This window comes from Neopelma chrysocephalum, unplaced genomic scaffold (genome assembly GCF_003984885.1).
Source record: "Neopelma chrysocephalum unplaced genomic scaffold, ASM398488v2 Primary Assembly neopelma1_88, whole genome shotgun sequence".
Taxonomy (NCBI): Eukaryota; Metazoa; Chordata; class Aves; order Passeriformes; family Pipridae; genus Neopelma; species Neopelma chrysocephalum.
Window position 1 is genome coordinate 2312111 of NW_020897750.1, and position 27617 is coordinate 2339727.

Here is a 27617-nt window from a genome sequence, read left to right on the forward strand (position 1 = left end):
CACAAGGTACTGTCCCATCCTTGACTGACTGATGCTCTTGGCAAGCAGGGACCTGTACACCGTATATATTTTTCAAGCAGCAAATGTAAAGTTTGTGTTGTGTCACTGGTGTAACTATGTAAGTGACAACAAATACGTTGCAAATGGTGAATCCAGTTATTTCCCTTCTTGCATTTTTGTACCTGTTCTTTTTGAGTTACATCTGTTTTGCACATGAGGAGATCAGTATGCACAGCAGTAAGGATTTGGGTGCTGTATCTATTTTATTAGAAATTTTTTTTTCAGTTCACAATTCAAATAACTATCAGATAAGGAATTATTAGCTGAATAGTTTTATGAATGGTTTCAGCTAAAGCGTAAGAAGCTCAATAATTAGATCATAATTTGCTGAATGCATATTAAGCTGCAATTACTTGGTCTCTTTACTCTCTGCTGTAGGAGTAATTTGAAAAATAGTGGTAGTACAACTTTTCAAGTGGGTGTTCTGCGAGTTATGTAATATATAGGATCTTTGTCTAGCCACAAACCTCCCATAATTACGAGTGAGAAAATACTGCAGGGTTTATTTCCCCTCATACTTGGAAAATATAGGATGTCTGCGAGGGAACTGGCAGAAAATACATGCATAATACATTGCATTTAATTCCTCAGTCTAAAATCAGTGTGTGATTTGTCTAACTTTTCTTTTTTTTCTGTTTATTTCCCTCTTTTCTCCAACCTTATCTAAAATATTCACTTTTTCCTCAGGTCACTTCCTTTTCTCTGTTTAATGTTGTGGCTCCTCTTTTTTCTCCCCTTTTCATTTTCTATTGCTCACGCATGTGCTTTAGTATATTGTGTCCTTCAACTACTCTCTCTCCTCTGTTTTCTTCTTCTCCCTCTTCCTCTGTTCTTAGCTACTTATTCCAACTTGGTTTTCAAGGACTCTACAGTCCCTCCTGCTATTTAGAGATGCACAGTATACATATAAGCAATTAAATATTTTGCACTCCCGCCTAGCTGTAATTTGCTTAAAGCATTTCTTTCAGAAGGACATCTTGTCTGGAGCTGAGAACATCAGTAGGTGCTTTTGCTTTCCTGTTCCTTTTAGCTACCTTAGAGAATTAGGTGTTCAAGTGGCCCACTAGTATAACATGTTTCTGTTCTGCAAGTGTCATCAGACAGTAAGAGTGAAAAGCCATACAGGGAAGATCAGAGACTAGATAAAGGATCTAAGAAGCAGTCACTGCCAAGATTAGTGTCAGAACTGTTCCTAAATGGCACTACTCTTGATAGTACCAAACTGTTCCACTTCATTATTAGGGATCACAGCTGTTCTTCGTTTTAAAGATAAGCAGTAGTGTGTTGATTGCAAAGCTCTTAATTCAATAAAACTCTTATAGTTTTGTTTTAGTGGTAAAATCTTCACTTAGCTCATACACTTGCTGGAAGTTGGTCCAGATGAAAGTATCTACCCTGGGATTACTGTTCTATGCAATTTGCCACGCAGAGGAGGCAAGAAGAGGGTGCATACACATTAAATGAGATCCATGTCTTCACTCTTCTTAAACTAATTTCTTCATCAAAACTATTATGCTCATGACATAGGCAAGAGTAAAAGCTCAAGAAGGAAAATATCCTTAGTTTTAGTTGCAGTCAGGCACTGTTTAGAAAAACAGTCACACTGTTGTCACCACCATGATCTAGAGTTTAAAAATGCCTGAGAGGCATCTGAAGCAAATGGGAGCTTCCTCTGAAGGATGAATAGCTGGTTTTTAAAAAAAGCCTCTTAAAAACCTCTCCACATGTGAGTGGACATTGTTCCCCTTGGGCATGCACAGTTAAACCTTCATACCCTGTCAGGCCAAGTCACTTTGTTTGAAGGGCAGTAGTAATAAGTGGAGTCTCCAAATAGGATGTAGTTAAAGCAGAGAACTGTCCTTGTAGGAAAAAAATAATCCTGATCTGAATTAAGGTTGTAGTCTGCAAGAGGGACAGACAGTCAACAATTATCAAAGCTATGGAGTTCTGAATTCATTATACCAATTGACTCCATCTTTTTCTGCATTGTAGAATGCAATTCCATATATAGGCACCCAAAATAATTATAAATACATATTTTCAGGAGCTTTTTTAAGCAAACGTTAAGTTACCTGTAGATCAGATACAGTCCATCTGTGACAGCACACTCATTTTCCATTTAATGGAAATTTTATTTCATTCCCATTATTTACTCATTTTCCATTCTAAAAAGCAACCATTTGCTAATGTGGAATTTTGTACCGATGTGACTATGCCACTTCCAGTGCCCAATCTGACTTGTTGAAGGTGCTCTCAGATTTCATGGTGATTTAACTTATATTCAATTCATGCTAGCCAATATCAGAATCTGGCTGTTTTCTAACACATCCTCTGCAACCATTTACTAGAGTAGCACCAGATGATAGAGAATATGTTCTTGGCAAAGCATGTAAGCTGGGGGAGGAAATTAAATAGTCTGAGTTTGATCCCACACAAGACTTTATAATCAAATGGAAACAACATTTGCTTGTTGTGAGGATTAGCAAATCACTCCTTGTAAATATATATATATATGCATATACAAAGAGTTACTGAGTTACTTCCAATTTATGAATATGTATATACCAGTAGAACTTCATCTGCTGAAGAAACTGCAGTTGTCAGAATTTATCTAACAAACAGTCTGTTTCATGTGCTTGATCTATGATTTATTCCTTAGAGTAGTCCATGGGATTTTATTTTATGCTGGGCAGATATTGTTTGAAAAATAGAATTCTTTTTATAGTTTGCAGACTCAAAGGTGGAAATAAAACAGTTGCCTGTGTTACATTTTTTTGTTTCTGGCTTTGGCTAATGAGGTACTAATACAGTAAGGAATTGTATTTCAGGTATGGATACTAGTCAGTGACTCATCCGTTGCAAACCTTGTACATTACCTTTAAAATTAACCAAGATTAATTTTAAAGTTTCTTTTAACTTTGCATCACTATACTAATACACATAGTGCATTTTTTTAACAGTATTTTCTGTACCAGAGTTACTGATATTTTGGAGTAGAACTTGTCCAAGTAAACTCAAGACCAATAAAAATAGCTTTTACAGAACTCAAGTATTCATCTGCTATTGCATTATATGTATGAAGAAAAAATAGCAGAGGCATTAATTTTCAAACTATCAATGTCAATCTATCAAAGCAAGTTTCCAACATGTTTTTCAGTACAACACAATTAGTTATAAAAGTTATCAAAATAAACCCTGTAATTGTGGTCTATAGGCAGGGAGTTGAAAAAATAATTTTTAAGACTAAAGATTATGATCTTATTCCAATACAAAACAAACATGAGTTCATATGAAAGAAAGAAGTCTGAATACTGAGTCAAATCCCAATAAATTTTTGTCTGGTAAAGGAAGTTGAAATAATGCTTTACTAGAGCTTTTAAATACCTTTAAAAACCTGTAAAGTTCATTAGTCCAATGACTTAATATTATACTTTGAGCCACAGATGTGGTGCTTTGTTATAGTGAGGATATCAAAAACCAGAATCTAAATTGCATCTATGCTGTAATCTGCCTGCTGAGAAGACCATACTGAGTGTTCCCAGTTTTAGGAAAACTGCAAGGGCAAGAACAGTATCAAATGATTCAAACATACTGTACCTGTCCACACTAAGGGCACAGAGGTTAAGGACTGTGATCCCCACTGATGCCTTCTGGATAAAGGGAAGGAATTTGCAAAGAAACTGTCCAAAATCCGTATCTCCAAAAGGCCACTTCTGAGCAAGGAGCTAAACAGAAGATATGAAATAATCAGAATATTTAAACAGTAACCTAACAAGTATGTCATATTTGTAGTTATTTCTTGTCTTAGACACAGCCCTTGCAACCTTGAATTCTCCATACCTTAAGCATATCCTTAGTACCCAGTGAATCTGGAAAGTAACTGCTACTATGGAAGCACAGAGGGTGAAACTTTAAACTTCGGTGTTGACCTTGTTGTAATAGTAACTTGCATTGTTAAAAGGTGGGTTTTTTTATTATTGTGCATCATCCACCAGTACTGAATGATGAAAATCCAGCTCAACCCTGTCATACATGGTTGCAATTACAGTGTCCCAGATCCCAGCAGTGAAAACATAACTCGGCGTTCATAAGGAAATACCTCAGAGCCAAACTCTGATGCTGCACGCAAGCAGATTCTTTTCATTGTAAATGTACCACTGTGTAGCTCAGGACTATTCACTGCCAGATTCTTAAATGTGTGAAGAAAATATTGTGCATACATAATTTGTTCCATATTATGTTTTAGAGGACTAGCATCATGCCTACATGTGGGCTGTACTTCAAGGCAACAGAAAGGCATCCATTGGAAAGATGTGAGTGAGTGGCTGGGGTTTAGATTAGTATTTCCAAGGAAGTATTTATATAACAAATATGAGTACAGTGATTCATGTGCAGAGTTGTGAAGAATTAGCATATAAATAGTAGTATTTCTAGTTATATCTATTAAAACTTCGATCATGTCTTTGAACAAAGCTTTGATAGCACGTATACATGCAAAATACAGGATAAAAAATTATTCAGGATAGTCAAATCTACAACTGGCTGCAGAGTCACAGATGATCTCCCTTTACTGGTGGTGACAGTAAATTGGCAGATTACATTCAATGTAAGTAAGTGTAATAAATGAAAAATTATTGAGTCCATACAAAGTACTGAGCCCTAATTTAGCTATTTCCACTCATGTAAGGGATGTTTCAGCCACTGTGAATAGTTCTTTTGAAAAGCTAAGTCACTAAACCTTCTCAGTCTTGCACTACCATTTTTTTCATCTTCCCTAAGTCTGAGCCTTTCTCAGTAAGATACAGGATAAGAGGTCAGATGAATTCCTTGTATTATATGGCACAGCAGTTCTTATGCTCTTACCAACTTCTATTAAAATGGTTGTGAATAGAAATCATAAGATATGAAATGAAAATATTAAATGTTTGAGCCAGATACATAACTTTGACAACATCAAAGTTGGGCACATCAACTTTTCATCAGCATCCTAGTGGATGTCGTATCCCCTATATAGCCGGGGGGCACATTTTTAAAGGCAGCAACAAATAATAATTGACTTGCTGGATGATTGACTATTTATACCATGCAGTCATTGGATTTACATTAAACCTTACTGAATGAAGGGTAGAACACAGAATATTTTGATGGTACTGTCAAATTTGAAGATATTTTTATTTGCTTCAGAGAAAGACAGCAAAGGATACACTAAGGAATAACAATTATAAGCAAAACACAAGCTTATCCAAAGCTTTTAAAACCTGATTTTGCTGAATTGTTGAAGACTGTTGAATCCAGACTTGGGACTGTTTGTGGAACTAAAATTGATTTAAGCTTCACAGCAGTTTTATTTTCAAGTGAATCAGATGAAGATAAACTGGTGGCACAACAACCATTCCAATAAATACAGTTTGTGCAATGTGGCACAATCTTGCTGCCCCTGGGCAAGAGTGCAACATGGAAAGGAGAGAACAAGGAACCATACTTTCATCTGCACAAAAGTGCTGGAGGACTGATGCATGCAAAAATCAGTTGTGTTTTTTCAATGTGAATCATGTTTTTAATATTTTTATGGTTGAAACCAAACAATGTGGAATATGATTAAACCAAAATTGTTATTTCTAGAGTTTACTTTCTTGCAGACCTGTTCTGCCAGTCCCTCTTCATCTTGGGAAGACTTCTCTGCTTACAGGCAGTTCATGTTTTGAGAGTTAGCTTTGCAACCACAAGGACTAGAAATTTTTTTTCAGTAGAAACTTAGGCTCTGGAACACACTCATTTAGTAAAAGTGGGTGGATTCTGTCTACAGAATTAGAAAAGCAAATTTTGGTTGTAGCTCAGGATTAAAGAATGCAAAGTAAACATTTTATCTATTTAATTTAATGTTAAATTGAAACATAGTAATAATCACTACCTTTAGTAATGTAAATATTAACTATGGGACGTTCAAATTCACATCTATCTTTATCTCAGTTAAGGTAGGAGTTACCTTTCTGTTTTTTCATAGCACGAGTTTTCCAAAGTTTAGTACTTTGCTGTAGAGTACAGGGTGTTTATCACAGAATGCCAGATTTGTAGGAATTCATCTTCTTCTTATAGTCCTACCCTGGCTTTTTCACATCCCTTCTATTTTATAGCTGTTCATCACAGTGCTGAATTACTTGTGTTTTTTTTCCCCAAATGATACCTCAAAAACTGCTGGAAGCAGCTATGTACTACACATTGCACGTGTCTCTCTAGGACCATATTAATACATTTGATAACTTGTATTTCAAGAAAGATTTTAGCAATTCACAGCTTTCAGCCAATGAGGTGCTAATCCTGTGAAGCAAACCTATGTGTGCTACTGCTTGTTGAACAGGAAAGATGTTATCTGTTATCTGGATTACTTTTTCTCTCCAGCTGAATAGTAAAATGAGATTTCTCAACATAAGCTATAGGATCAATCCCTGTTTATCTACTTCCTGTTTTTTGAGTGCTAGAATATCCTACACATGTGGTTCCATTTGCTCTTGTTCTGTTACTCTATGTTGGTATGTGTTCTCTGGCATATTGAGAGCTCTCACCTCCAAGGGGAGATGAATATCTTATTTACCAAGCCCACAGCAGAGAAACTGCAAGCACCTTTGTAATGGTTTCCCAGTTTAGGACAATAATATTTGATGAAAGCAAATCCCCCTTTTGCCAGAAGGTTAGGAAATGAATCACTAGGACTGGTGATTTAACTGTAGTTAGTACCTTCAGTAACAAAGGTGATAAGTTGATGTCTGCAAGCTCTTGATTAGTTCCTCTGTTTTTATCTGTATTTATAGACTGGATGCTTTAATTATAGACTGAATGAAATACAGTGAAAGCTCCAGAAGAATTATTTTCTAGATATGTTTGCAATAGTATAACAAATGTTTGCAGGGCATATTTTTGCCTTTTGCCTAGAACTCGTGTATGAAGCTTTAGTTTATGTAGAGCTGCAGAAAAAAATGTTGCAAAAAGAAGGGATGATCAGAACAAATGGTAATTCAACCAGCTGTAATGACGTGGAATTTCAGCTCCAGACTCTTGTCCGAGTTTGGGTAAAATCAGAATAATTCTCAGGCACCACTGAATGAAAGCTAAATTATAAACGGCAGTGCCAGGGAAAAGCAACTCTAGCAGCCTTCTGTCAATCCCCTGTGCCGAGCAGAGCCTCAAAAGTCATTTATCATTATAGATCACACTTTAAAAAGGCAACTGAAAGGTAGCCACCTATTCATTTCGGTGCACTGAGCGTGGCTGTAGAGTATGCCCAGCAATGGAAATGAACAAGCACTTTGTAGTGACTGTGAAACTCTGTTACTACAAGGCAAACATTAGCTTCAAAAAGAAAAGTGTTGTACTTGAAAAAGGTTCACTAACTCATTACTCATCACAGGGAAGCCTTATCATGGTTCCAGCATGTATGCTTCTTCCCCACACCCCAGGAAGCTCTCCTTTTTTGAGATTAAAAGTGTTTCATTCCTTTTGTTTCTTACACTTTCCACTAATTGAAGTAATATCAGTACCAAATCATTAGACATTCTTTTCAAGTTGATTTTAATCAAAATCCCTGGGATCAGAATTACCTTTTTTCATAAGATTCACTTTGCAATCATTTCTGTGGGTGTACTCCATTATCACTCCACATTAGCTATGCATTCATTACTTCCTCTTGGATCAGGTGCCAGTTTTTTTCTTCTGTAGATATTTTTAGTCAGCAAATCTGATCCTGTCTTTGGTTTTACTAATTTTTACATCAAAACAAGTCGAGTGCCCTCTGTTCTGCCCTGACATGGTGTAGAAACTTCAGAGGGAAATAACACATGTATTTTGTATTAAAAAATGGGCCCAGGAATTTAATTGAACTAGTCCTGATTTACTTAGGCACAATATAAGAACTGGAACTACAGGCTCTGCTCTTCAAATGCTTTTGCATATTTTAATATTCAAACAAAATGATTATAAAATGTTAGTAAATTACATTTTCTCTCAAGGTACTGGGATAGGAGAAATCAGACTGATTATCCTAACTTGTATCCCAGTTCTTCACGAGCTGGTCAAATGGATTGTGCTTTTGCAAACCCAGAGTTACAAAATCTCTGAGGTTTCAAAACAAGACATGCGGCAAAGGAAATGCACGTTTTCCCTTGTGCAGTTTGCCACTTCGAAGTATTTCATACTGTGGTGCAATTCCTGAGAAAAGAACGTAGTCAACATGTATTTTTCCACTGAAATTGGAAAACGAGATTTCGAGATTCTACTGCTGGTCTTAAAAAGCTCAGCAAAGTGAGCAGACAGCCACAGCTTCCTTGAGCATCCCCCCTTCTCTGCTGCTTTATAAGGCCTCTCTGCCCTGACACTGCAGCTTGTAACAAACAAGACATCAGCACTGAGAACATTCCTTTGCAATGATTTTTAAATGTCACTCAGTTGATTTTATTCTACTGCTGCTGCTATTTTCTAACCCCCATCAGTATGGTAGCTGATGTACAAAACATGAAGTCCCACTGTGCATCCCCAGCAATTTATAGATAGTCTAAAAGAGAGAATGTTGTAACCCCAGCACATGAGTATTCACCAGAATATGCTCATGTGCATCCACAGTGTTTATCTATCCTGTGTGTTTACAGGCAGATGGTGACCCTGGGGCTCAGCCCAAAATAGATGGACTGGTTTAGGTGCTAGATATGAACCAGCTCTGAGCTGCTCTATGAAACTGCTTTGGTTCAACAAGTACAGGTCAGGAGGTCCTCGCCCTTTGCCTCATGGTGTTGAGGATGGAAGCAAAGGTTTCATACCTGCCCTTTCCTGCTCTCATCTCATCCTAGTGCTCTAGAGACTTTCTCTTCCTATATCCACTTGGGGCCATTGTTGTGCTGACACACAAGATCTGCTTCCCAGAGACTGAAGCACTTGCCCCTCATGCAAGTAGACAAGGTAGTACTTGCCCCTCATGCTGCCCACATGCAGGATACTCTCCTGAGTTTCATGGCATTTAAATGTTCAGTGATACTGAGGGAACAACTCTGGCACAACCCTGGAAGCCAATTTCTGCTCTGTCTTCAGCAGGAAAAACAGAAATAACTTCTTTATTCTGTGACTTAAGTTACACTTGTGCAGTAATGGAAAAAGGGACCAAACCAGCAGATTTCTGTCTGTACAGATAAAATCTAGTTATATAACTGACCAGCACCTCCTAACCAGGGATGCTGAAAACCAGTGTAGTCTGTGGTGATTTTCTTTCTTTGTCACATAGTCTGGAATGAAAGACAAGAGAAATTCCTCTGTTTTTCTTTTTAATCAACACATTTGGCTTTTGTTGTTGGTTTTTGTTTTCCCATTGTTTTTTTAAAGGCTAGTTTCCTATAGGAGTCGTTGAGCTGACTTGATAAAGCTCTGTCTGAAATTGTGTTCTACAATTGTATATGCCCTTGTCTGCTTAAGGCATGGGCCAAACAGAATCCCTGGTGTTTTGGGTGAATCCAGCTGAAATCTGATTGAACACAGGAGTGTTTAAGGTCTATACCACTGAGCTGTCTGACAAAAGCTGATGATTCTGGCTGAAGTTTCTCTCCTATTCCTGATCTGTAAGACTGTTTAGCGTAGGAATAAGGGTGTATTGAGTCTTCTGCTGTGGTATTTTGAATGTGGTGACTCAAACAGAACCCTTCTGTCCTCATGAAAGATCATAGCACAAGAATTCACTGCATGTTCTCAAGCCTTTATCTTATTCCTAGAACCATATATCCAGGAGAGAATTGCATCTCTCATTTCTTGCTTGGGAACCAAGCTTGCTCATCCCATTTATGTAACTCAGCTGTTCTCTACCACTTTGCTGCAAAGAGGAAGAGCTGTAAGGGTGGAGAGATAACACAACCTGTCTCTAAGTATTCCTTCTCACTGCTGAAGTGAAAAACCTCAAATTTTGGAAGGATAGTGACTAGAGGAAAACAAAGAACAAGGCTAGCTTTTATCATGCAGGGCATGACACCGATACTGAGTATATCATGGTGAGATGATAGTTTAAACTTCTTCCAACTTTGGTATCATTTGTTTATTTCCTTATACTTAGATTCACAATCCTGCCATGATAGAGAAAGCACACTGCATCTCTTCAACTCTTCTTTGCGGGAAATACATTCCTAATTTTTCTACAACTACAAGAACTGTCTTTTTTTCCACTTGGGGTGGATAAAAGACTGACTGTTTTTTTTCCTGGAAGGAAGAAAGGTTATGTGGGGATGAACAAGAACCATCTAAGACATTTTTTTACTCTGAATTGCCCTACCACAGCTTTTTCTACTGTTTTGCTCATCTTAGCCCAGCTGAGTAAAGCTAGAGGTAGCAGAGGGTCTCATGCCATTTACTGAATGCTTTTTCTCCTGGTTAGGCAGCTATGGAAGGGAATGTATAGTTCTTACACAAGAGAAAATAGTTTATACTTCAAGAGATCCTGAAGAGTAAGAAAATAGATGCCCTTCAACAAATTCCAGTTGAAACACTCAGTCTCAACTAACTGGTAAAAAAATAAATGCTAAGTTTTGCATTCTTGTTAAAATGTTTATATTTGTTACAAAAATCTACTTAGTGGTAAAGCATACCTAACAACTCTAGACATCTCCCCTGTGGTATTTTTGCTGTTTACAAAGTAGGATTAGTTTTTTGTTGTTCCCTAGTGTTGGCTGTCTTCCCACCCTTTTAGGTAAACTGTTTCTCAAGCTGTGCTGCTCTTCTTCATGGAAATGAGCTGCAAGGTGTGCTCATGTGCATGGTGATTTGTTGAAAGGAATTCTTTTTTCAATCCCTGGGCATAGTATTGCTTTTGTTATTCTTCCAGCTCTCTTGTCTTTTGTGTGTTGCTAAAGAGAGTGACAGGATTGTTAAGAAGTTACTGCAGAACTGGTAAACCCTGGATATGCACAATCAAAACAATTCCTTGTTCATCTGTAGAGTTCAGCTGATTGAAAAATAAAGAGAGCAAACATACTAAAATATTCTCTTAAACCCAGAGTCTCTAAGACCTGTCCAGTATTACAAATCTAGACTTCTTTTATGTATGAACACTACCTGGAGACACACACCCAAATAACAGGTCATGCTTGGAGCAGGTTGTATGGATTTGTGCATCCCCCTGGAACAGCCAATGTGTTGCTTCTTGGAATCACTGATAAGAATCCATTGAAAGCCAGGATGTGGTTGTTAAGCTGAGACCTCAGAATTTCCTGCTGGTGTTGGTACTTCGTTGAGAAATACACAAGGCAAATATAAGAAATTTTGGTTTTAAAGGAGGATTTCTTCATTAAGTGCACTTTATGTGTGCTGTGGGCTTGGCTTTATACTCCTTTGGCATAAAACTATAACTACTGCAGATGCCACTTGCTCTATTAGCTACAAGATCAGTGCCAATGTGTTTAATTATCCCTTTTAAGGTATAATACTAATTCTGTTGGTAAAGGTATTCAGATATGCCAAATAATTTGTGGTTTAGATGGCATTGATCTAACACTTATGCATGTGCTCTGATGTTGAAAAATGTCCATGATTAGAAACGCCTCTCTTAAGTCTTCCCTTAGTGATGACAAAATGGCTGAAGATGTTTCCTCACTGTCAGCTACCTTAAATATTTGCATTCATCATTGTCTAGGTGGACTACTCAGATTTAGATGTTGTTGCATCTAAGGTAAGTATGAATTTATTGACAAAATCCCCCCCAATTTATTAAAAAAAAATTATCTTCTTGAGCTGTCTGGGCAGTGAACACTTGCCTTTTTTTTTCTGGGTAGATGTCTTTCACTTTATACCAGTAAAATAATTAGGAAAATGTTTTTATTGACCTTTAAAGAAACAGGGTAAAAGCTGGCTAATTGGCTTCATCTACTTTATAAACTCATGGTTTAAGAAGGTAAGCATATTATGATCTAAGGCAATGCAATTTACGTCAATCCTATGTAGGTCAGTTTTCAAAAAATAAAAATTTAAACATTTTTCTCTAAAGTGCATAAAACTGGAAGCAGAAACCGCTGAAGATTTCCCAATAACATAGTTAAAACTGAATTTTGCCGTTGTAAAGGCGAGAGCCTTGGTCTAGAGTGCTTCAAGCTCCAAAAGCTCAGGAAAGAGCTATGGACAGTGTTCTCTGTGCTGTCCAACAACCCTGGTGTTGTTACTGTCACTCTGCTGAGCTTTAGCCAGTGACAGCAGCAACAGCCATAAGGGCTTTCCAGACCTTAGTGCAGCCAAGACAATGGTGCTTCTATGGTTATTCTGCTGCTGCCTATGCACAGCCTCAGAAAACAGTCTAGTTTTAGTAGGGAAAGCAGCCCTATAGAGAAGTTTTCATGCATTGCATCTGAACTTAGCTTGTTTTCTACAAACACACATGGCAGTGATGGGTAACGCAGGTGATGCTGCAGCTTTCAGTTGTGCTAATACCACCTAATACTAGAAAAGGGACCTGTCTCTTCAGTGCCTTAACCCTACCTCAACAGTAGTGTAAAATATAAAAATTCTTTTTCTGCTCTTCTTTTCCCCAGAAAGAAATTGTTCTTACTGATTTGGAGCTATAGGCTTTGACATCTTGAATATGTGAGATGGGCATGTTTTGGGAAAAGAGGAAACTGTTTGGGTCCAGCTGCTATAAATATGTGATTGAAAATTAAATTATCTTAGTTTGGTCTATTAAGGCTGGATTCATAACCTGCACCCTTCCTGTAAAACTCAATTTATTAAAATTTTTAATATTGATTTGATATTACAAGTGGACATACTAGCCCCATTAATTATAATGGGGCTTTAATACATCCAGAATATCTTCAAAAGCAGGCTAGTGAATATTAGTCACATTTCAATCCATTGAACAAATTGCCAGGGGGAACCTCCTGCATAATTACAGTAATTGGAGAAAGTAAGGGGGGAATTTCTGTGCCTACTGTACTGTGAAGAAAAGATAAAAATGTCAAACACCTGTGACCACATCTTTAGTTGAAATAAATTACATAATTACTTTTTTCCCAGCATCACATCTTTGTTAATTGTGTAAGTGCGTAGTAGAATGATGGACTTAATTCTCCTGGGACCTTACATTGTCAATTACTATAATCTTATAGCTGCTTCTTTCTAAGGATTTGTGGAATGGATTTGAGCATCAGTAACATTACCTACTTCTCTTTTGAAAGTAGTTTCAAAATAGTTAAGGCCACCACTATGTTTCAGGAAAGTGATTATATGTATTTCTGATATTCAATTATAATTATACAGTATTATATATTTTGTTCTATACAATGGGCCACCTTAACACTCTACTATTTGTTATTTTAATATGCAGATTAATGCTTCTCTAATTCTAATTTCAGAGCTGTTTTGTCCTCCTAAAAATGAAGATCTGACCTGAAAGTTATTAAGTACTTGAAGCCACTTCTTTATATAGGGTACTAATACATAGTTCAACATCAGGCTGACTCTAAGGAACCTTTTAGCTGAAGCTGAAAGAATCTTTAAAGTTCAGAAGTAAGTTTATAAAATACTTTAAAATTTAAACTTTAAACAAAATTTAAAACACTGTTTTTTTTCCTTAAAAGACTATCACTTCCATTCTCCATTTGTGGTGTTTCCAGCCTTCATAGTGTCACCCAACAAGAGGAGCTAAAAGGTGACACAGATTTTAGGATCCCTAGTGATACAAAGAGGAATGACATTCAACAAACTTTAAAATCAACTCCTAACGTAAGCGGACACATTACTGAGTGGTTCATATGAAACATGGACTATACAAAATAATTGCATTTCTTATCAGAAGTACTACAGCTCCTTTGTAAATGCTATAAGTGCTTCCCTGTATCAGAATGCTTGCAGCTAACCTTACACAACAAGGTGGTTCTATATGGTAATTTTAAAGTAATTTATTTTGAAGGTTCAAGCACTAAAAAATATCCTTATAAGATAGAATTATGCTTTAAATGTGATTTTAGTTCTTCCTTCTTACATGTGGGAATTGGCAGACCTTGATGTCAAGGGCTGCAGTTTTGTTCACAGCCTTTATTTATCAAATACTTCTCTGCAGCACAGAAATGAATTTTCATATAGGCTGAGGAAATTTGATTTGTATGGAGCTATTCAGGGCCACAGTTCAGCTCGTCATATAAGATACAGCAAGGCAGGTGAACCTGTGGAATGCCAGAGAAGTGCCAGAAAATTAATAGAAAAATTGTATTGCAAAATGATAAAGGGAATATAAAAAGTATTGTTCGTTACTTTTAACTAAACTTCCAAAGAATTTTCAGAAGACCAGCAAAAGGCAATTCTGAAATGCAAAATTAATTCCAGCTTTCCATTCCTCTTTGTGAAAAAAGCAGCAGAGCTCTTGAAAGGTTAGAAAAAGTTGGGTAATAAATATATTTGTTCTTGCCCATACTCGGCTCTGAAAAGAACTCATGCCATTTTTCCTTAAAATTTACTGTCGTGTATACCACAAGAAGTAAGAATACTGCCTTAGCAATTATCCATTAACATACAAGGATAAATTTACCAGGGAGGAAGCTGTGATGCATGTTGGGAGGTGCAGTCATAGAGTCATGGAATCATAGAACAGTTTGGTTGGAAGAAACCTGAAAGATCATTGAGTTCCAGCCCCTCTGCCATGGGCAGTGGCACCTCCCACTAGACCAGGCTGCTCAAAGCCCATCCAGCCTGGCCTTGTGTAGGCGATGAGTCCAGGTGAGAATCCCAATCCCATGTCCCATTAGGCATTCCCACAGCTATGGAAGATGGGTGAATCTCTAATCAGGCAGACACTAGTCTTTCTCATCAACTACTTAATTCAAAATACTCTACGGATACCTGCTATCTCATCAACAATTTATGATAATTTAATTTTCCAGGTGGAATATTGAAAAGTGTAAACTTGAATTTCCATTAAAACGCATACACTAGTATTGATAGTCATTATCCTAGTTTCAAATTCATATTATATTAAAACCAGATAGAGTTAAATGACTTATCTGTAATTTATAGTACTGGAAGATCAGAACCAGGTGCTGCATTTTACCATAGATAATATGCCTCTGTATAAATGTAATATATGCACATATAGATATTTTTGATCCATTAATTAATTCAAATTTTATGATCTTGTCTTATGAATACCTGTGTTATAACACAGTTATTATGTCAATAGTTATACATGTGAAAAATTCATCACTGTTTCTTAAATTTTAAAATCCAATTTGAAACCACAGGACACCAGTTATTATAAAATTATGCATTAAAGTGTTTCATTTAAAGCCTATGTAAATAAAAGATAAGTCTTTAGAATCACTGAGGGCCAAGAAGAACATTTTTTAAAAATTATAATACTTAGTGTTCTATTTACTGACAGAAGGACATTATGTTTTTGCTGAGAAAAGAAAGAAGTCTAATATCCTATCAGCTATGCACCTGTGTACAATCCACAAAGAGACAGATACAAGCTTACAACATTCTTTGATGGTTTTCTAAGATAAGCTAATATGAGTAAACTGTATTAAAAAAAGGGCTTAGTTCTGTTTATTCAAGCATGTCCTGGCTTGAATTATATTAGTAAACAAATATGGCATCAGAAAAAGCACTTCTTTATGGTTTTGTTTAATTAAAATGGAAAATCAAAAAACTGGGACAGGATAAATTCCTACCAGATAAAAGAATTGCTAAGGAGCCTTTTTATACTTTGACAAACCCAGATGAAATTTAGTGTTTCAAAAATGGTCTGTGATATAATTGATTTTACTAACTCTGGAATAATTCTGAGAATCTGCTATTAATGACTATTAAATGAAAACCTTAAGGCTCAACTTAGCTGACATAATCTCTCTCTGCAAAGCCTTAACACGAAGCCTGCATATCACAGGGAGTATTTTCTGTCAAAATATAAAGTAAGGGTAGGGTATTCCAAAAATAGCAACTAGTCCATCAAGGAGGAGAACAGTTTATAAAAAGTCTTCCCTTATAAATTCTTCTGCTTGCTCTAGTAGCTACAATAAATGAAGAGCTCCTCTGAAATGCCCAAGGCCACACTTGGGTTAAGAACTAAGAGTTACATCATCTTTAACGGGAGATACACTTTTTCTTGATGGAGGTGAGACCCGAGAGCAAGGTTTTTTGTTGCAGAACAAAAAGGAGTTGTATTTTCTCTTAAGTGCACTATTCATTGACAAAAGGACAGCAAACAGACAGAGAAGTAACCACAGAGAACAGACAGTGCGCTTGTAAGGAAAGTGCATTTAGAGTGCATCGGTGTGGTGTCCTACCTTGTACACAATGATAGGGATATCAATGACAATGTAGATAAGGTCTCCCAGTGCCAGACTGGCTATCAGTGCATTCGGGCCATTCCTCATACACTTGTTCTGGTAAATGATCCTCAGCAGAGTTGCATTCCCAACCATTCCAACGATGAAAATAGCACAAGATACCACTGTGTTAATGTATTTAAAAGTTTCGGCGATCTTGGTCTGCTGGGAGCATTTGACAGTTTGGTTGGACACGGGGGGCTGCATGGTGGTGAGGAGTAAGCTGGATTCGATCCCTGAGAAAGTGGAAAGGTGGTTTTCCAAGTCACTCCGATTGGCATCGTATCTGTCAGAGCTGTCACTGAGGACAAATCCCGGAACCAGCAGCAGCAAGGAAACTCTTAAACACAAGGCTTCCATCCTGAAGTCCCCAAGGAGCGAATTCAGACAGGGTTTTGGAGTTTTTTTTTCAGTATTTCAGAGAGATACTTTTCACTTCTTCACCTGCAAAGAGAAATAGTAAGCAAAAATAGGAAAGAAAAAGGAAACACAGAATAAATACAACAGGTAGACTAACACACCCTGTTTCACACTTAGGAAGGGTATTTGAATATTCAGTCTCTGCAGCTAATACATATAAACACCTGTTTATACTAACTGCACTACTCTGAAATCTAGATTACCTCCATTAACTGTCTGACAAAAGGCAAACACAAAAAATTCCCAAGTAATAGATAGCTTATGCAAATAAGATTCTACAAAACCCTTTTAGCTTGATGCAGAATTTGTATATGGATGGAAAAAATAAGATGGATGAAATTCAGTTTTAAAATACTGTCTTGCAAGAAAAGTCAACCTATCTTGGAGACTGTTGAATAATATTTTAGATAAAATAAGAAGATATTCTTTTATATTTGAAAAAGTAGGGTAACAGCAATGCATCAATAGTTAAAGGTAGCAAATCTGTTAATTTTCTCAGTATTTTTGATATATTGCAACAATTAGCCTTAATTTATTGTTATCTGATTTATTGACTGGATTTCAAATGAAGACTGAAAATACATGGATTTCAAATCAAATTTTTAACCAGATCCAAAGTCCCTAAACATTAGGAGGAAGACTTTTACAGTCTAGGTCTAGGTCTACCTAGTGTAGGTAGACCTCTGGCCAGGAAAAGCCCTTCAAACTTCTATGTCACTTGGTTCCTGAATGTCATTGCAACTCATGTGCAGTACTTAGCCACAGTGAAGCTAATTATAAAAATTTAAGCTCTTTTAAAGATAAAAAATGCTGATTTAGTATTCTAAGCAACAAGTCATGACACTTCCAGTTAGGAAAGGAAGCATCATAGCGTTCTGTACCAGTAAGTGGGACTGCCTGTGTGTAACCCCTGCCACAGTGGGTATAGATACCACACCTCCAGTGAAACCAAGGACACCCCTCAAGTCCATTTCCTTGAAGCCTAAGTTTAATATAAGATAAAGATTTTTTTTTTACATGGCTTATGTCTGCAAAACAAGGCAAAGTGCTGTTGACAAAAGAAGAGCAGAAAATAAAGTATTTATAACTTTCTGATTTCTAGGGACTCACATGAAGTATTTGGAAGGATCCTTTTAAATAAATGAATCCTAATTCCATTCCCTATGGGGCTGTTAAGTCAGAGTTTATAGCAAGAAATTTACCAAAGAAGGAGGGAGATGATTTACTGATATTACTTCTGGAGCAGGCACAGTATAAATATTTACTACTATTGAGGCTTCTGTTGTGTGTGGTCTGTGAAGTGTGTGTGTACCTATATACAGCACCAAATGCCATGTTAACCAGAGTATTCCTGTCTGGCATGTAGAGTGTTATCCCTCACAGAGCAGGGCTCCATGTTTACAGTCCTTATATTGGTGTATTCGAGATGAGGATCTGACCAACCATTAGTTCCTATGGACTTGATTTTAGAGGTGAATGTCTTAAATAGTAAATCCTTCTTTATTAAATGCTGGATATAACAGTATCCCAGGACAGTCAGCAGCAGTTTGCACGATGCAAATGCATTCACTTTAGGTTTCTAAATCAAAACCAACAGAGATATTTGACTGTAACTGTTTTCAGGCAAGTATTAACACTTGTACTATTTACTGTGACAATGGTTCCTCAATTTGCAAATGGGAAAACTGTATCACTATTAAATGACTTTCCCCAGTAAATGCGATACTGCTATGAACAGAACCCACAGCCCTATGTTTCAGTAGTTATATTATTATCCTCCTTAATTAATGTAGTTTTCTTGTGAAAATGGGATGTATGTATTCTATGAACATGGTGGTGGCATGGCAATCATGCAGCCAGCATGCAAAGCTTGGAACAGAATTGACATTTACCATCTCTTCCCTCTCCTGGAAGAAACTTTTCCCTAAGAAGCAAAACTAAAAAGTTTTTAATATACAAACTTCTAGAGATGTTTTTTTTACGGATTCCTGGCAGTCCTTCATTCCTCTGTGCATATTTTCAAAGTATTTGTCTTGTTACAGAAGATGACATGAACTGCCTCATATGAGTGACATCCTAGGATCTGTGATGACTTTTTCCAATAAGGTCATCTAGTATTGCCCTTCACATGCAGCCTGGAGCATGTGAGGTTGCTGTGTTAATCTGGGGTCCACAGGCATGTGCTGTGCCTGTGCTCCTACAGCGCTGCAGAACCAGCCGCTGATGCAGAGAACGAAATTCCTGACTTGCCTGGGGTAACAAGCCAGAAAAATTCCCATGCCGAGGTTCGCCAAGGAGAGATCATACCAGTGGAAACGGAATTGTTCCAAGTATTAAAGATGAGCTAAAACGTTATCAGTGATGGATCAGCCTGAAGGCAGCTGAGATGTGAACGGCAGCAAACGAACTGAAGCAGGGCAGGAAAGCACTGAAGGGAACAAGGGGGACTCCTCCGGGCTGTTCCCAGCCCGACACAGGCAGGAGCGCTCCGCGCTGCCGGGGAGGCTCCCGCTGCTCCTCCGGTACCGCCAAAGGAAACGCGCTCCCTGTGCCACTATGAAAGGATCAATTCCGACGTGCACTTGGCTAATCAGCGCTACCTCCCCTGCAGCTTACATAGCGAGTCTCTGGCAAGAGCTATATATTGTTAAACTTTATTTAATAACAGTCACCCCGAGCTGCCTTGTGCCTGTCTCGTGTTCTGTCTCACTCTCTCTCTCACACACCCCGCTCTCACACACGCACACAGAGATGCACGGCCGTCACCGAATCCCTCTCTGGGGCGTTTCCGAGCGGTACCCGCGGTCGGGGCCGGGCTGTTCCCGGGGCGGGCTCGGGCTCCCGCAGCATCCCGCGCACTTCCCCCCGCCGCGCCTCCCCGCCAGGCTCACCCTCATGCTGGGGCTGCTGCCGCCGCCGCCGCTGCCGCCGAGAATTTCCTCCGAGTGGCTTTTCCTGGGATAGTCTTACCAGATCCTCCTGCCTGCGTCTGACTGGGTGGGATTGAAAATCTCCACCTCCGCTAAATCAGTGAAAGAAAGAGACAGACTGAAGAAGTCGGAGCGTCCCCTCTTTTCTGCCCCCTCCCCCAATTAAAACAAACCTCCAGCCCGAACTGAGCCCCTGCCAATGTTAAACACAAAGGCTGCCTCCCGGGCACAAGGGAACGCTGTGCTCTTTTAACTATTTCCTGGCTGAAACTGAGCAAAACTACTTTGCTGGACTCATCTAAGACACAGCCTTGGGAATCCACTCCTGTAGCTGCCTGCCAATAGCACACAGGATTCTCAGACAGGTTCTGTATCTGATCCCATCAGACGGCAGAGGAGCCGAGAGCAAAACGGTGGGAAAAATCCGCTGATGAAATATACCATTTTTGCTTTGCATTTCCCTCAGGTTTGGCCAGGATCAGAGTCTCTTTCTGAGACAATCAGTAAAACTCTATGTGTGAGAATTTCCAAAATGCTGGATTCATGAACAGAGACTGTTCCTGAATGAAAATTTCTTTGATCCATCCGGGAAACACCTTGCTAATACCTCTTAGTCTTGTTTACGATGATAATAAGAGTGTGGCATTTTCTGTCATTCCTATGTTTCCTGTCACTGTTCTTCTGTCAAGGTAGTGGTGTGAAAAAACTTGTGCAGAAAAAGTGGAAAGCTCTTTTATAGTTAAGGATGTTTTCTCATGATGAAAGAAATACCAGTGTATCACAGGGAGCAGCTTGTAATGGAAAGAGTTTCAAAATCCCTTCATGGTAGCAAGTTTAAGAAATTTTGAGTCCCTTGTTGAATCATTCCAGGTTTCTCATTTCCTGGCTAGTTTCCATCTGTCTGAACCACAGAAATTATTTTCTAAACATATATGGGCTTCTTTTGAATACAAAAAGGCAGTCTTCCTAAATAAGATATAAAAATATGTAGTGCTAAAACAGTAAAAGCAGACAAAGGAACAATAGAGAACGAGGTGCTGGTGGCCTGCAGAATTAAAATCTCTGGCATTAATCATGTAAGAAATTGTTTTGAACTATCGGTTTTGCATACTTAGTTAAAAGAATGCTTCCGTAGTATGTTTAACATCATCTGATAAATCATGTACAGGAAAAACCAGCATCTGGATCGACTGGAATAGCAATACTTTATTACTTCTAGAAAGTCATCTCAGTTAAATGAAGTGTCAAAACACAAGATCTTTGAAGGAATGTATATGTTCAGGCTGGGAATCACAAAGAGCCTACTGTTTGCAAATTGGGTAGAAACGTTTAGTTCAAAATCTCAAGTTACCCTGAAGTTGTATAAATGCCGATAAGCCACTAAATTGTCCATATACTAGTAAAAGTAATTTGAATCCTTTACATTTTGGTCATAGATGTGTGTAGTATTAATGATTTGCTTTGTCAAGAATCATCTATATGGTAACTTGTTGGAAAAACTGTTGAAGAGCTGGCAAGGGTGTAGTTAAAGACCACGTGGACTTTATGAATTACTTTATTGAATACAATTCTTAAATCTCTTGTGCGTTCTCTAAACATTGTTAAGACCCAGTTCCTTTCCTGGGATCATTTGACCTTCATTTCTAAACAACTAGAGTTGTAAAAATAAAAAGAACAAACCAAAAAGAAAGAAAATTTGTATTTCTGATCTCATTCAAACACACTTTTGTTCTTCCAATTCATATTCCATACATAATTATATTTACTTTTAAAAGGAATATATTCAAAGAAATAATCAAATTTACTAATGCTGTTAAAAATCTATTTCAAGAGAGCCTTTGTTACAATTGTGAATGCTTTTATTATTTCAAACCAAATAAGTAGTATTAATTATTAGAAATTACCGAATTGCTCAGTTCTATGTTCTTTATTATTATTACCTGTTGCTTATTTTTTAATTGGACCTTTGTTCTGCCTTTAATCTTTTAGGTGTCTAAAGCTGAGTTGAATTCTTATCTTAAACTAAGTTAAATTCAAAAATTATATCTAATTGTTCCTGCTAGGGGTTTTTTACTGTGTTCAGGAAAGTAACACAGAAAAGGAAGTTTTCATGGATGAATTATGCAGAAACTGCAGTTGCAAATCCAGCTGATCTCAGCTACTAAGAAAAGTAAAATAAAATACAGTTCTTTACACCAAAATGTTTTCAGCTATTAGGGACACTTTCACCATCACTGTACGACTGCTATCCCTTGTGTACATGCTTTTTTGGAAGAGTTCTTGTCTGAGGACTCTGTCTACCAGTTTTAGCACAGTGAAAGTGTTTTGTCTGACCTCTTCTGTTCTGTGTCTTCAGCAAACTACTTAGCTTGTCTTGCATAACTTCACAGATTCAGAGTAAGGGTAACATTCATCTCATTACAACATAACCCATTATACTTCGGTTTTAAGGATACCTGGATTTTGCAGCTGGAGTCAAGAAGGCTATCAGCATTTTGTAAAGCTGGTAATTTTCCTGGAGCCTTCAGCTATTAGAAAAGCATACTTTATTGCAGGTGTTACTAGCCTATTTAAACCAAAGCTGCAGTGCCTTTTATACAACTACCTAAGAAGCAATAGCAGAGGATCAGGAATGTCTGAAGGAGTTAATTTTATTGGATTGAAATGGACGTTTAGTGAATGTATTACCCGTTAAGCCACTTACGTCCTCAGATTTGGTATGAACTAAGAACATATGTTCATCAGCTCATGGAGTCCTAAATTTCATTCCTGAGATTCAAATGACCAAAATCAAAACCAGACATTGTCCATAATTGGCATTTTCACAGGCAGCCAGTTCCACTAGATTTCTGATATAGTTTTTATAAGAAACAATACAAAGAACAATTGGACTGGATGATCCTTGTGGGTCCCTTCCAGTTTGGCGTATTTTGTGATTCTGTGATTAACTGTTTCACTTTCAATTCAATATCTAGATTTAGCGAGTAAGAACTTGGTAAATCCAAAACTTCTCATAGTAAAATGCTAGTTTGAAAAACACTTGTTGGGCAGGTTTCTCAACTTTTACTACCACTGGTTCAGTCAGAAGTTCATCTCATTGAGCAAAAGGCTCATGGTGTGACTCTTGGGGATGGTGCTGTGCAGGGCTAAGGGTTGGACTTGATGATCCTTGTGGGTCTCTTCCAACTCAGCATATTCTGTGATTTTGTGAAAGAGACAAATCATCCAAAGCATAGACAATATTTCTATCTTGTGTAGATTATCTGTTCTTCAACAAGAGATGCACCTGTGTAGTGACTTTAGGATAATTCAGCTAAGGAGTACCTACCAGAAAAGATAAATTCATTGAAACTCAGGGTTCATAATTTCCAGTGATCATTAAACCAGTTATTTGCTTCTGTTACATAGCATTTCTGTTTTCCCAGTAACTGCTTTATTTAAATTGTATGTCTACTAATGGCATATCTATAACTCTCTTTATATGCTTAGCACAAATAAATCCCTCTTCTGGCAAAGTTATCTTTCTCCTTCCTCCTTCCTCACTCCTTTCCTCCCCCCATCTCTCTTTTTCCCCTTTCTTGGTCTCTTTTCTGTTTCCTTCATGTTAGTGGAAATGTCTGCATTTTACAATATGAATTAACAATTCAAAGAGAATTATAGCGAGAATACTTTTGTATTAGTTTATTCTAATAATTGGAAATGTATTTGTATTAAAACCACTGAAATATTCCTGCCTCTGGACTATGGGAATTAGAAACTGGAAGCTGTGATAGAATCACAAGGGAAAAAAAGTTTAAAGTTTAAAGGACAAAATTGACCACGGTGCAAACATTTAACATAGGAGCAACTGCAGGAGCTATTGCACCCCAAATGGGAATATTAGTCAGGAACTGTGGATTGGGTGTCTATAGATTTTGCAGAATCTCAATGGAAATGTTTGTGTAGGACGTGACCTTCCTGGTCCTTTAGTGTGCAGATTGGAGAAATAACAACGTATTGTTAATTCCCTTCAATAACTGAGCATTTTAGCCTCCTCTGGGGAGCATTTGTCTACTGTGTTAAATGCAATACACTAAGAACATTTCAGGAAAGCTTTTCTGGGAGAAGCAATGTTGTTGTTCTCCATTTCCATAGTTGGAAACCCTAATTTTCAAGTTCTTGCTCATAGAACCTGCTAGGAGTGCACCCACGAGTGCTGAGGGAGTTGGCCAATGTCATTGCAAGGCTACTCATGGAAAGGCCACTCATGGAAAGGAGCTGGGAGAAAAGGACCTGGATTTCCTGGTGGACAATAAGTTGTCCATGAACCAGCAATGTACCCTTGCAGCAAAAGAGGACCGTGTGATCTGCAGCTGCATGAGGCAGAGTATTGCCAGCAGGTCAAACGAGGTGACCCTGCACCTCTACTCAGCACTGATGAGACACATCTGGAGTGCTGTGCCAAGACAAACATGGACTTAGAGACATGGAGCAAGTCAAAGAAAGGGCTACAAAGATGATTCAGGTGTTTGAGCATCTGTAATATGAGGAGAGGCTGAGAAAGCTGGGACTGTTCAGCCTTGAGAAGAGAAGGCATAGGCTGGATCTTAGCAGTGTGTACGAACACCTGGTGGGAGGCGGTAAAGAAGAGCGAATCAGATTCTTCTCCAGGGTGCTCAGTGACAGAAGAGGAGGCTAAGGACACAAACTGAAATAAAAGAAATTAAATTTAATCATAGGAAAAACTATTTTCACTGTAAGGATGATCAAAGAGTGAAACAGGCTGCCCTGAGAGCTTGGGCATCCTTGTCCATCCTTGGAGATATTCAAACCCATCTGGACACAGTCCCGCATAACCTGCTGTGGGTAGCTGGGCTCTGAGGAGATGTTTCTAGGGATCCCTTCCAATATCAAAAGTCTGCAGTTCTGGGATTCTGCAATTCAGATGAAACTTCCATTATGTCGAGAGTATTTTGACTTTAGCTCTAGAATTATGGTGTCCAAAATTCTTCAAGTTGTGTTGTTTATGTTGGAAACTGAATTGAGAGTGAACTAAAAAAAAAAGAAAAAAAAGAGGAGTACTTGTAAGTTAATATTCTGTGGCAAGTTGGATATTGTCCAAAAGGATAATGTGTGATGTTTATTGAAATATTTATCAAATATGTATGTTTTTTATGTTAGCTCTATGAAGAAATTATTTTCTTCTTCTCTTTTGGGGCAAAGACAGCAAAACAATTGACTGTAGGGAGCATTTGGGGATATTCATCTGTTCTCATTCTTCATCCCCATTGTTTCAGACAACCCTGAAACTAGCTGTGAGCTAAGGGAGTTCAACCTGCTCCAAAAAGACCAGTGTTTAATGGTAACACATAAAAATATTTTTACATAAACCCCTAAATATGCAGTAAAATACATACATAAAGAACAATAAAATAGCAATATGTCACAGAAGATGCCTGTGACATATCATGCAATGAGTGAAATTATGCATTGAGAGGTTATAAGCACACTAAAGAAAAAACTGGAGGAAGGAAAAACAGATATCAAGACAAATTAAAAATTGATTTAAAGAACACTAAGAGGAAGAGAATGTATTAGATTAGAAAATCTTCCATAACTTAAAAAAGTAAGTTTCAATTTGCATTTGCAGATGGGAGCCTGTGCAGAACACACGTTCTATGATAGAGGAATGCTCTTCTACTGCCAGATATGTCTTTTATTATCTTAAGCACTAATAAAATTATCTAGATAAGATAGTGAGATATTAGAATGCCATTTTATCTTACTCTAAATAAGGTTAAAATTATTTCTATTGGCTACTTTGTAGTGAAACTGTTTTTCATGAAAAACCCTGACCCATCTCACGTCTTTCTAATGGTTCTAAGTTATCTCATTTTTGTTAGTCTAACTAAAACTAAGTTGAAATAAGCTGTTTGTACATTTACTTTGATAAAGTCCCTTTAGTATATTATTCAATATTAAATGGTTAGCATATACTATTCCACATCTTATCTTACTGTAAGCAATATATGTAGACCTCTTTACAGACTTACAATTAAGTGACAGATCTACAAACTTCTGCATTTTTTTATAGATGTAAGGAATTCTTTGCAATGCAATTTTAAGATAAAGACTTTTCAAATGATCAAGGTGTCTGGAAAAAGTTTCACCATTCCTTTCTGTGATCTAGAAAAGCATTATTTATTGGAAACCAAAGCACACATTTAGGTAACTTAAATAGCATCAAGACAGGGCGAGTAGAAAATCTTGGTGTGTGATGCTCGAGAGAGAAGGAGCAGACAGTGCTTTAGATTTTGGTGATAAAAACTCTCCCAACCATCGAAGAATTATCCTCCTATATTTATGTTTGTGCATGAAAGTATTCTGTCTGTTCATTTTAGCAGTGCAGCGGGCTGTAGCTCGTGTTTAGAAGGACAGGCTGGGTTAGGATATGATTATATTCATGGCAATAGGACTGGCAAGATGTGCTGTCATATGTTGTCATGGCCTTGCTGTGACATGGATTTCCATTGCAATGACTTTTACCTTCTTTTATGTAGATGAGAAAAACAAAGAATGAATGTTAATGTATCAAGAGAAAAATGAAAGTCCTTATGCTAGGGCCTCCGGTTAGTTCTTTGCAGTTGGTGCCTAAATACATATTTTGTGGTTTGTTGGGTTTTTGTTTATTTGTTTTTTACTTCATTCAGTAAAGAAATACCAGTAATCTCATGAAAAAAATCCAGGAAAATGTCTTACTAAACCTTTTTATTAGACCAAAATGAACATTTTCTGTGTGACTGATACAAAACTACCATAATCCAGGAACTTCTCAACATTCATATACAGATCCACAATGAATAATAGCATATTCATATTAAGGAACTATTATGAAATCCTGCATTTTGATCAGAGACATAATCCAGAGTGATATTTTGGGTGATTTCCATAAAAATATCATAGATTGATTCAACAGGATTCAATATCACAAAATTCTCCTGTACAATGAAAGTGCCATGGGACCCATTTTACCGTCGGAAATTGTTCTGTGTCTCTTGAAGTTAGTCAGTATGTGCAATAAGTGCTTTTACTGGTACTTGGCTGTGTTAATAAGTTTTGGAATTGTCAAGAAATCTGAACTTGTCTCGAGGATTCAGAGGGTTGGGAGCCAATTAACCTTGGCTGCTTTCATTCCTCTTCCATCCCAGCTTCTTCATAGAAAGCTTTATCTCTTTTTCTCTATTCTTTCTAATGAGAATTACTCATCTCTTCCACATGTACCTGGACACCTACAGTGTTCATTAGCCTTTATCCTTTTACTGATCCTTGTCCCACACATGGTTGTTGAGCTACTGTAGTTTCTCCAACAGTTGGGAGTGTGCCCATTTCTTCATACCCTAAGCTCTGAACGGTTGAATTTTCCTATTTTACCCTTAATCCCAGTCACAGTGCTGGGGTTTGGTGTGGTGAGGAAGGACAGACAGACAAGCAAAGTGGGAGGATGTTAAACCTCTGGCTGGCCAGGCCCTGCCCTGCCATCTCTGGCATCCCCCTTGGCTGCTGGCCAGCCCTTGCTGCTTCCTGATAGAGGGAGGGTGTGCTGGATAGAAAAGAGGGAATGATTTTATGTGTCTCAGTCCAAGTATCCTAGACAAAAGGTCCAACTCAGTTCTGCTATCTTTGGACAGAAATATTTCTTTCTCTGGAAACAGGAATCTTACTTTGCCTCATAAAATAACTCGAAACTCAGATGATTTCCATGTGTCAAGCCACTGAGAATTAATCTATGTCCTCTCAACTAAAGGGAAATTATGGAAACATTAATTAATCATTCTGTTAAAATATGCCAGCATATAACACTACACATGTAGTACTTTCTTTTAAATTATTATTCTTG

The 27617-nt window shown here is 37.7% G+C and overlaps 2 protein-coding genes across 2 annotated transcripts in view; one reads left to right on the top strand and one right to left on the bottom strand.

Annotated features, from left to right (window-relative positions):
- The window catches only part of EDNRA (endothelin receptor type A), a 30634-nt gene extending 10740 nt beyond the window's left edge, over positions 1-19894 (bottom strand). Inside the window, exons 1-3 of the mRNA XM_027692741.1 lie at positions 19703-19894; positions 16350-16835; positions 3658-3785 (exon numbers count right to left, since the gene is read on the bottom strand). Coding sequence (XP_027548542.1) covers positions 3658-3785; positions 16350-16751 — 530 coding nt within the window. The 5' untranslated portion in view covers positions 16752-16835; positions 19703-19894. The remainder of the gene's footprint in view (positions 1-3657; positions 3786-16349; positions 16836-19702) is intronic.
- Positions 1-27617, top strand: part of TTC29 (tetratricopeptide repeat domain 29) — a 381566-nt gene that overhangs the window by 32198 nt on the left and 321751 nt on the right. The gene's annotated exons all lie outside the window — the stretch shown is intronic.